This window comes from Euprymna scolopes, chromosome 21, assembly GCF_053919585.1.
Source record: "Euprymna scolopes isolate OS-2025 chromosome 21, ASM5391958v1, whole genome shotgun sequence".
Lineage (NCBI taxonomy): Eukaryota > Metazoa > Mollusca > Cephalopoda > Sepiida > Sepiolidae > Euprymna > Euprymna scolopes.
The window spans coordinates 53,691,144-53,702,564 of record NC_136502.1 but is presented as its reverse complement, the minus strand read 5'-3'; the positions used below and the strand labels follow the sequence as shown (position 1 = coordinate 53,702,564).

The following is an 11,421-nucleotide window of genomic DNA, read 5'->3' as shown; positions in this document are numbered from 1 at the left end:
CTACAATGAGACAGTTGCGACAATTTTTAGGATTAGTTAACTTCTATCGTAGGTTTTTCCCTCATGTTGCCCAAGTACTTTTGCCATTGACAGGTATGCTGACAAATGTGAAGAACTGCAACATTACACTATCGGAGGAAGCAATAGCAGCATTCAACAAAGTAAAGGCCATGTTAGAAGACACCGCAAAGCTGTCCCACATTCAACCCGATAGTGAACTTTGCCTGGCAGTAGATACATCTGCAACTGGAGTTGGAGCGGTCCTGCAGCAAAAATGTAATGGGAACTGTCGACCTATTTCTTTCTTCTCCAGGAAATTGACTGACGCAGAAACACGCTATAGCTCATTTTCCAGAGAGTTGTTGGCCTCGTTTTCCACAATAAGACATTATTGGTAGCTTCTAGAGGGACAGCCATTCTAATTGGTGACTGACCACAAGCCTCTATTAGGCGCTCTGCAGTCCTCCTCAGACAAATACTCTCCCCGAGAGGTTCGTTAGTTGGATTATATCCTACAGTTTACGTCGGATGTCAGACACGTGAAGGGAGCTGACAATATATCAGCAGATACACTGTCACGAGGAATAAACTCTTTCACATTGGGACCTTCCGTCGAAGCCAACACCTTAGCTATGGAGCAAGAAAAAGACGAGCACTTGCAGAAGCTTCTGCAGAATAATGGAACGTCACTGCAGCTGGTGAAAATGGCACACCCTAACAGCCCCAGAAAAATAGTGTGTGATATCAGCACTAACAAACTGAGCCCATATGTTCCAGCATCCTTAAGGAAAGACATATTCAACGCGGTACACGGGTTATCACACCCAGGGGCCAATGCGTCGATACGTTTGATGACAGACAGGTATGTCTGGCCGAGGATGAAAGCAGACATGCGAGAATGGACAAAGACGTGCGTGCAGTGTCAAAAAGCCAAGGTCGGTCGACATACACGTGCGCCCCTAGGCACATTTCCAGTAACTGATGAGAGGTTCAAGCACATACACCTCGACATCACCGGTCCATTTCCGACATGTGTCGACAGATTTTCAAGGTGGTCCAATGCCGGACATGACAGCATACACAACACCCAGAACTTTCCTCACTGAATGGGTAGCAAGATTCGGTGTCCCAGAAAATGTGACAACTGACAGAGGTAGACATTTCGAGTCCGAACTGTTTCATAAACTCTCAGGACTTTTGGGCATTAGAAGTATACACACGACAGCATACCATCCACAAGCAAATGGAGCAGACGAACGTCTACATCGCAGCCTAAAGGCCTCTTTACGCACAGTGCTTACCAGTAATACAAAGTGGTTAGAACACCTTCCTCTAATTTTGCCGGGTTTGCGCACAGCAGTGAAGAAGGATATGAATTGCTCAGCAGCAGAAGCGCTGTACGGTACCACACTACGCCTACCAGCACAATACTTTTGTGATACACCAAATAAAGTTTGTGACCCTGCATCATTTGTTGATAGACTGACAAGAACCATGGCCAAAATGGCATATTCTCCGTCAGGAATAAACAAGTGTGCTAACACATATGTGCCAAAGACACTAGAGACATGCACACATGTGTTTGTTCGCGATACAGCTAGGTCGCATACCCTGCAACCACCGTACCGCGGACCTTTTTAAGTCAACAAGAAAAACAAGAAGTATTTCAGCGTCCTCATTAAAGACGAAGAACAAAATATCTCAATTGACAGGTTGAAACCTGCAACACTCGAGGATGCATATTTAGAAGTAGATCCCTCACAAAGGATGCCAGTCGAAGTGACATTGGAAAAACGCCCTTATAAAAAACACGTTCGGGCAGACAGGTAAAATGGCCTGCCCATTTAAGAGACTTTGTCTCTACATAAAAAAAACAAAAACAATCCTCTCACAACATTCAATTAAAAGTACTCCGTATTTTTTGGGGGGAGGGGGTGTTGTAGGGGACTAAAAATTACAGGACACCGGGGAGGAGTAATCTGCCCCTGCTCTTTGGTCACGGGCAGACGTGTTGCCTTTTCCCTCTCAAGAAGAGGAGAATCTTCGTTCCACCATGAGGTGAGCTCTGAGAACTTTTTCCACCAGTCGGTGAGTCTTATCGAACTGTCGCTATTGTACTGTGTTTTATTGTTGTTTAAATGTTTGTCAGTGTATAATAAACGTGTAAACGTAATTGGGCAATTGTGTTTATTCATATATTTTTTGTTTAGTTAAAACTAACAAAGGTTTCTGAAGAGGGTCTCTTTGTTTCTATATAGTGTCAAAAACATTTATTCAAATTTTTCAAATATCCTTTCATTGTAGCTCTGATAAGCATTTACAGTGAATGATAAAGAGAACCGATTTTATGAGATACAGAATAAACAATGGATCTAATATATGAACCCGAAGAAACATTTAATAAGCAAGAAAGACCAAGATGTTTTAGAGCCGATTTTTCATCAAGATCAGAGACACCCATAGGAATCTCAGGAACAAAAGGAACACGTATGTGATTGAAGGACAATAACTGAGTTTTAACAGGAAAAACGAAGCAGACCATTTTTACCCCAATCCATATCTGAACTCCAGGTCAACTACTAGATCAGCTGCATATTTCAACTGATCGGAGGAAGATGGAGGCGAAGCAATATTATACCACCAGTGTTAATGTTATTTTTTTAAATATTATAATAGGTCATTTATATATAGAGAAAACAGTGTTGAACCTAGAATAGAGTCCTAAGAAACCCCAGCATTGATAAGAAAAGAAAATGAAGAGAAACCATCCAGATTTACTCGCGGGCTTTGATCAGAAAGAAAAAAAACCCTACAAATACCGAGAACACCAAAACTATAACCTCAAAGTTTGTTCACGGACGGTTTTTCTTGTTTATGAGGTTGCCATTGGTACCAACCACGTTTGAAAACTTCAAACTAACATTTCAGAACGTTTTAAGTCAACAGAGACATTGATTAATTGATAGAGCTACCAGTTCGAATGAATATGATCTTCATGATCTCTCAAGCACATAGATATGCCTTTTCTGCCACGATGTGGCCAGACACTAAACAAAAATCGATTAGCAATCATAAAGGGTTCATAATATATTTTAAGTCTTCAAAATTATTAGTGTGGATGAAAGTAACTTGAGAATAGAAAATGATTTCCAATTTTTAATATATTTTCGTAAAAAAAAAAAACACTATTTTATTGTTTGTAAATCCAGCACTCTACTTGGTTTCATTGTTGTAATTTTAATAATTTGAAAAATTAAAATAATAACAATTATTCGTTGTACATGTTACGTTAATGTGCTCATAATTTACCAAAACAATTTACTGATTTTAAAAATGAACATACAATAACACATTTTTAGAAAATTAAAATAACCTTTATTTTATATTTTTTTTGGTAAAAAATACAAGTGTAAATGCATGAAAAAATAGACATTATTTTCTGATTTTCTCATTTATTTTCTGATGCTGATTGACTATGTTTAATTGGAATACACTCGATATGGAATGTATTTAGTGGGCGCTTCAATAAATTTGATGTCCCTGAAAATATAGAGTCACAACCCTGAAAAGAATATGGTTTACCGGCAGCGTGTGTTTGCATGTGTTTCAACCAATGTGATTTCTTTTTAAAAGAAGAGTCACATTCATCACAAGTGTATAGCTTATTTTTCATGTGCGTCTGGAAGTGCCTCAACATATGCGACTTCTGTCTGAAAGTATCACCACATACTTCACATGTATATGGTTTCTCTCCAGTGTGTGTGCGCACATGAATCGACAAATGTGATTTCCTTGAAAAAGCGGAATTACAAACTTCACAAGAATACGGCTTCTCTCCAGTGTGCGTCTGCAAGTGTTTCAACAAATTCGATTTCTCTCCGAATGAGGCGTCACACACTTCACACGAATATGGTTTCTCTCCTGTGTGTATTCGTTGGTGTATCAACAAATGGGATTTCCTTGAAAAAGAAGAGTTGCATACTTCACAAGAATAAGGTTTCTCTCCAGTATGCGTCTGTATATGTCTGAACAGATTTGATTTTTGTCGAAAAGAAGATTCACACACTTCACACGAATATGGCCTTTCTCCAGTGTGTGTTCGCACATGGACCAATAAATTAGATTTCCGTGCAAAGGCGGAATAACATACTTCACACAAATATGGCTTTTCTTTAACGTATGTTTTTGCAGTTTGTCTCATGTTGAGATTCACTAAAAATAAAGATGACGACATTTTATCAGCACCAGTTTTGATTTTTTTTTTTTTAGTTAAAAATCAAATTCGAAATATACGTAATGTTTGCAGACAAATAATCAAAACTAGTAATCATGTAATTACATATGAAAATAAAACTTCCTCATATTTTCAACGTCACTTTTGCCAATTTTCATAAATATTTGTTATTTTATTTTGAATTATTCAAAACTTACTTTTGTGTTCCATGTGATTCCTAGTAAAACACTTTCATTTTATAGAACTTCGAGGATATTATATTTTATTTACTTGAATATGATTTATCGCTTTTCATGCTTTTAATTCACATCAAGAAGTTTCTCAATATACTTTTGCTGATGCATTTGCATATCTCAAGAATTCCAGATAATAAAGATCCATTCGAATCGATTATTGAAGTTCCTATTTTTTCTTTTGCTTGATGATCTGCAAATAACGAATGAAATAGTAAAGAAAAAGTTCAAGAAGTTATATTAACGTTTTATACATTGTTTCATATTGGAAAGAAACATTTCAAGAAATTATATATTAATGTTTCATACATGTTTTATATTAGAAAGATACATTTCATGAAATAATATGTTAGCATTCTTTTTTACAAGGGTGTCACCACTTATCAAGGCCCAGAGGCCACTCGAGGATAAGGGTTAATAGGTATACATTAGTCATTGTGATTTTAGCATAGTAAACAGTGGGAATTTTGTAACTTGGATTACTTAGGGGGACAATTCAATTAGAACTTGCTCACATTGGACATTTTCTTTTTTTTTTTCATAGGTATCAACTCATTATCAAGGCCAAGAGGCCACTCAAGGATAAGGGTTAAAGAGTGTACAGTAGAAATTGGACAATATAATAATCATTAGTAATGAAAATTTGGTAAATTTGGTAAATTTTATAACTTTATGTGTTCCAGTGCTTATTTTAATTATGTTGTAGACTCGAAGTTGCAAAAATATAATACAATTAGTGTAATACGAGCCTGCAAATAAAATTACAAGTACTTTAATGAAATGTGCATTTATGAACTCATAGCACGTGTGCCCCTAGATGTACATACCTTCAACCAACCAGAAAAGCATAAAAATTCCACGCATTTATTGTTGAGGTCCCTATAATCCGGAAAGTCTTCTATTCTAATAGTTTATTTCCTCGGACTACTAGAATTTGAAATAGCATCCCTGGTTCCTGCGTCTCTGACTGTACTGATATATAAAAGTTTAAATGTATGTGAGGAAACATCTCGCGGTTCAACTCCCCACAATCCACTGTTAGATATTATCGACAGTAGTAGCTCTTTATGTCCAAGTTGCAATATGCTTTGTTTGGAATAAATAAGAATTTTAAAAAATTATGAAGTTTACGCAATCATCACGGACTAGGTTCCCTTTCCATTCACCAACCCTGTACATATGTCTATTTGATGACATAGATACCGCCTTTCAGGTTAGTAATAGCAAAAAGTCATTGAACTTACTCCATCACTTATAATCTTGCAATCATTTCTGCATCAATAGTATCAGCTAGTAACGAAATTTTGGGTTCGTCACCAAAATCCGTTTTTCATGGTAACAAAAAGGAAAGAAAAAAAAAGTGGGGGAAAAAAAGCATTTATGGCAAATTTCTCGGAAAAGAGTAACTAGTGGAAATGAACAAAAGAAATACAGACCAGAATAAGTTTAAAATGATACAAGTTTATTAAAACAAAAAGTTATCGATTGACCCTATTTCCCAAGGCTGGGGTTAAAAAAACCCTTAAAGAAACATTTAAAAATACATATAAAAAATGCAAAAAAAAAAAAAAAAAAGACGTCAATCCTTACTTGCAAGAAAGGCTGAAAGAAAAGAACATATAAAAAACGGAAAACAGTCCTTGTTTAGAATTCAGTCCTTTTAACAAAATGTTCAGTCTTTCTTTGACAAAATGTTCTTTTTTTTCTTTTCCGAAAGGACAAACAAAAAGTTTATTTGACCTAAAATGGGAGAAAGAAGTAATTTCCTTTGTGAAGGCTCATGTGCCTTTTAATTCAAAGGGATGAGAAGACCATAAAGCCGCTTTGGTAGGCTTTATGTGTACAAATACGGAGTAAATTCTTGAATTATGGAAGATTTCCTTTCAGAAGGAAACTTCGGCTGAAAAATCCTTCAAAGAGGGGATTTCCTTTCTAGGGGCGATATTCTGCTCGTCTCGTCGGCGAAATTAAATTTTGTTCTTCTTAGAAAATAACTCCTCCGCACGGTAGTTTCCTTCGTTAATCCTTTGAATTTACCAGTTGTAAGACTCGTTTGTCTTTTAATGACCGGTATTAATCTTCCAGTCGTAAGAACTTGTTGTCTTATAATGACTGAGAATAAAATAACGTTAATAGTTTAGTACCAATCAATGGAGTTCTAAACAAACGTCTTTCTCCAAAGGAGGAGAGAAAAAAAAACGTAGAATTTAACGTCCAGAATCCTCTCTGACGGAGCCGAATAGCGTCCTTCTTCTTAGCCGGCTAGATTTGACTGACGAAAACGGGCAAAAAGCCCATCGTCCTCCTCCTCCTCCTCCTCCTCCTCCCCCCTCCAGAGGGTAGGAGTGGAGCCGACTGCTAGAAAGTGGACTATACCTATACTGCTACTGATGATGATAGAAGTGACCTGCCGGTCAAGGAATGCATTCCTTGATCCAAATGCGGAGATGTTGAATGGGTATGAATAAAAAAATAAATAAAAATTATTTTTCTATTAAAAATTTCAACACTAGGTATACCTCTGAGCAAAGTAAGTAGATAGGCAATTCCTGCAAATGACTTTATATGTGTTCTCATTCGTCTCCATCAGCTCGCCTTTCTCGCACACAAACTGGCTATCACCCTCTACCACCTGTAACTTAACTGATCTTCTTACAAGTTTCTAATTCTTAAAAAATACAACAAAAGCATATTCCCAACTGTATTTCCGTCATCAAAAGAGGAACATTTCTCTTTCTGGATGCTTTTCCAAACTACAACTACTGATATTTACTTTTTCATTAGTAATATTCACTCTCAGCCTTTTACATTTCATGGCATTTCTTTAACTTAACACGTAGACCTTCTATTGCTTCACAGGCAAGCGCCACATAATAGGCATAAAGTATTTCTTTCGACACCCGTACGAAACAACCTTGAAAAATTCTCCTAAATCATAAATGAAAACTTATGGACTCAATGCAGATATCTAATATACTTCCACTTTACCTGACACTAAATTAGTTGTATATTCTAGTACGAGTTTGAGCATTTTTGTGCATTGCTTGATCCATCAACCATTCTATTTTCCTTAAAAGATGCAAAGCACACCACACAACATCGCTTAGTAATCTGATTGAAAATGTCTCGAAATTCACACAAGAAAATGTGTGAAACTATCGATGTTCTCTTATCAAGTATTAGAAAGTAAAAAAAAACAAAACGAGGAAAAACATAACAATAAATAGGAAATTAGTTTATCAGCAAAAGAAAGGTAAAGGAAGTTGTTTACCAATGACATCTGAAATAGCATTGTTAATCAATGTGCTGCAGTGATTAGGACAAATGTACGGGACAATAGAAGTCAATATATCTAGGATTAGTTGCGGAAATATTTAGTTTCAGAAATGACAATTAGTTTTCCGACAGGTAGGGACAGTTTGCAGACAGTTTTGAGTTTGTGATGGTTGACAGTTGCCTGTTGAAAGACGGTCTAACGCAGGTCGTGGCTTAGATGAGCTGACATCAATCGACAAGTACGACTTCAACATGAAACATGAATATAGACCTTAGCGCTTAGAGGGTTATTTTCCGAGATAATATCATACATGCATCCAGAGACCAACCGATATATATATATATATATATATATATATATATATATATATATATATATATATATATATATATATATATATATATATAATGTGTTTTATATGTTTTTTGATCTGTTTTATTTTTATACTTGTGAACTGATGCATGCTCCCTCAGCAGTCGACAATGTAAGAGATGACGACACAATCTAAAGACGAAAGAGAAGTAAACCATGAAAACAATGTGATTTCTTTTTAAAAGAAGAGTCACACTTTATATATATTGGTTGTCAAGCATGAAAGAGCGCACGTGGTCGCACATGTATAGTTTTTTTCTTATTACGAATATATTTCTGCTGCATTTGTCTCAGAATAAATTGTATTTCGTCCAGGTATAAAGACCAAACTGCATTTATGCTATGTTTATTTGAAGTCTTATTTGCAACTTATTTATATGTGTTTAACTAATGTAAGGAAAACCTGATAATGTGTAATTGCATCTATTCTGACATCCTTATTTATCCTTGCAACAGTTTACCCATGGGCAAATATTAGTCTTTTGAACAACCTCTTTTTTCTAATTTGTTGTAGGCCAGGATATAAATATCCTAACTCGCTACAAAAGAAAATAATGAAACGAATGGAAAGAAGGAAATAAAACTCAATTGCTGAATGAAATAAACATGTCGTTTATTTTTTGTCGAGGAATGAATGCTTTAGGTGTAACACGTGTTCATGTCCGCGCGTAGAAAGAGGTGTGAATAAAGTAGTGGAAAGTGGAATGATAGTCCAGCGTGTAGACAAAGACAAAGATAGAGGGTTGACATCAGTTAAGCTGCACGCCATGTTAGCAGTCAGCTATGCGGAGGTGTTCTGAGGCACGAGTTGTAGATACAAGTTGTCTGGTTGATTGACCAAAGCAAAAGGGGAAAAAGAGTGAGAAAGTCAACCCAGTTCATGTAGAGAGAAAGCGTATAAAGTGTACGTACTGTCTGTTAGCTTTTGCCCCACATAGTAGCAGGTGGCATGAGGCGCGCAGGCATGCGGGTGCCGCAAGGGAGGCGGCTGGTCTGCCGACCACTCGGCTCGGAAGGCGAATCAGAAAAGGGCAAGAAACAACTTGTCTCTTGCTTTTATAGTTGTTTCCGGTGGTCTTTTGCGCATGTGTGGATTTCCTTTGAAAGGGGAAGTGACGTTGCCTATGTGTGCATACGTGTGCGCATATGTGAGTACATGTGTGTATGTTAGCATGTGTGTGTATACTCATGAATGTGAGTGTATATACGCGAACGTGAATATATGTACATCTGTGGGCGTGCGCGTATGTTTGTGTGCTCGTATGTATATGACAAGTAATATAGCTTGAGATGTGAACGCGTGTTTTTGTGTGAGACTAGAAAAGGCTCGCGCAAATCTAATTTATTCAGTCTACGATACCAATGGCTGTTTCACACACAAGCTTCAACCTGCAACAACACCAGAGTGTCATCCATCTGTTACCATTTTTCGAAATTCTTCTAGTTTGTCCAAATACTGTTTCTGCAATGTGCATATTACATAATCAGTTTGTTTTTTTCGAACTGAAATATGGTTATATGCAATTCTAATAGGTCACTCTCCTAGACTTTACCTCTTCTCTATGAGAAGGGCTTAATTCATTGATAATTGCTTGATGTGTTCCTATGGCGCACTTTTACTGACTAGCAGCTGTCACACTCGTACACTGTTCTGGGATGATATATCCGGTGTTTGGTTAGTGTTTGGCCAACAACATTTTTTGGACATTTTCACAGAATGCCAACGCTGATGAATGCTAACCTTAATCTGCATATTAGTTAACTGAGCATGACCTTAGCCACGTTGTGTTTATTTGATCAGCAGATACCGTCTGCCATTGTACAAGATGATTAAACAACAAAGGAAAAATGAAAACAGCAAAAAAAAAAAAAGAAACTAGAAAATCAATCACGCAATCAGAGTAATAATAATACAATAAATATTCTTGATTTTGTTTGAAGATAAATGCTTTGGCCCCAAAGAATCAGTGAAGAAAGATATGGGCATGGATATAGGTTAGAAAATGGTGTTTGTATTGAGAACAAAACATGATATAGAACGAACAACAATCATAGTACTTAACGCCAAGATGAAATACTACAAAATACACAAACTACGAGAGTTTGTACATCTTGCTCTCTTTATACAGTTCAGAAGAGTTCATATCCTTTTCATGAATGAGTTTCCACAACGATAAGAACATGACATTTACAGGAAATCAAAGTATTTGGCAGGCTGCGATGATTAGTTTTCCTTGGTTCTAGGTGCAGCTTGAAAATTCGACTTCGATATTGCAACCCTCCAAGAGAGTACAGATGTGAAAGACTTTTCCTTTCCAGGCTTAGAAAAATAATCACTTAAATAGGAGAGACAGTTCTAACTAAACTGAAATTCGACTCGTCAGTTTTAACTCCTCATCTGAAAATAATCTCAACTTTCTTTTAAATTCACACCCCATCGTCACTCGATGGCATCGAGGTGAATTTACTTGGTAAATAAGCGATTTCTTTGATTGCCAGCTCGCATAGACGCACATGAGAGGCTAAACTTTCATTGTCAATCGCTTGCATCGATCTTATGCTCCAGGTTTCTCATGCAATAAATTCTCCTGATATTTACATTTATTAACAAATGACAGCTCCAGGTCTCACAAATATAGACTTTATAATTCGAGTGAACAATAATTTTCATTCTTTTGATACGAGTTCTCAGATATGAACTAGCACTTTAATACCAAGTGACTGTCTGCAGTATGTCGGCACTCGGTCATATTACTACCAGCAAATTCTGGGGAAAGGGTTGCTAAAAGAATTTTGTAGGGCAGAGTTCACTTTCTTTTGTATGTTGGCTTTTCAATCAACAAATGCTGAGCTTATGTAATTTTTTCCTGCATTGGGAGAAAAGATCTGTAACAGTTGTATTATGAAGTGCTTCCTAATACTCAACGAAGCAAGCGCCCACATGTGTGTGCCTTGCCTGGCTATATGATTTACCTTCAGGTGGGATCTGAGAAAGAGAGAGAGAGAGAGAGAGAGAGAGAGAGAGAGAGGGGGAGAGAGAGATTAAAGATGGCGGTTGTGGCTTTATAATGTATGGCCTCGTGGAATTGCATGAGATCACACCACCCACTGCACACATATGCAAATGAAATATAGCCAGTTTTTTTTTTTTAAATAAAACACTTGTTGGCAGAGGTGAGGATGAGAGACACGTGCTAGAAGTTGAGAGATAAAATTGTGAGAAGGAGGAGGAGGAGGAGGAGGAGGAAGAAATACAGTGACGAATTCGATCTGTGAACTCTTGTGTTTCGCCCCCCCCACCAAAT

The 11,421-nt window shown here is 36.9% G+C and overlaps 1 protein-coding gene across 1 annotated transcript; it reads left to right on the top strand.

Moving 5' to 3' along the window:
- The first annotated feature begins 1,068 nt into the window (after window positions 1-1,068).
- Window positions 1,069-1,641, top strand: LOC145242814 (uncharacterized). The gene has a single exon (XM_080105941.1). The coding sequence runs from the start codon at window positions 1,069-1,071 to the stop codon at window positions 1,639-1,641; it is 573 nt and encodes a 190-aa protein (XP_079962067.1).
- The last annotated feature ends 9,780 nt before the right edge of the window (window positions 1,642-11,421 follow it).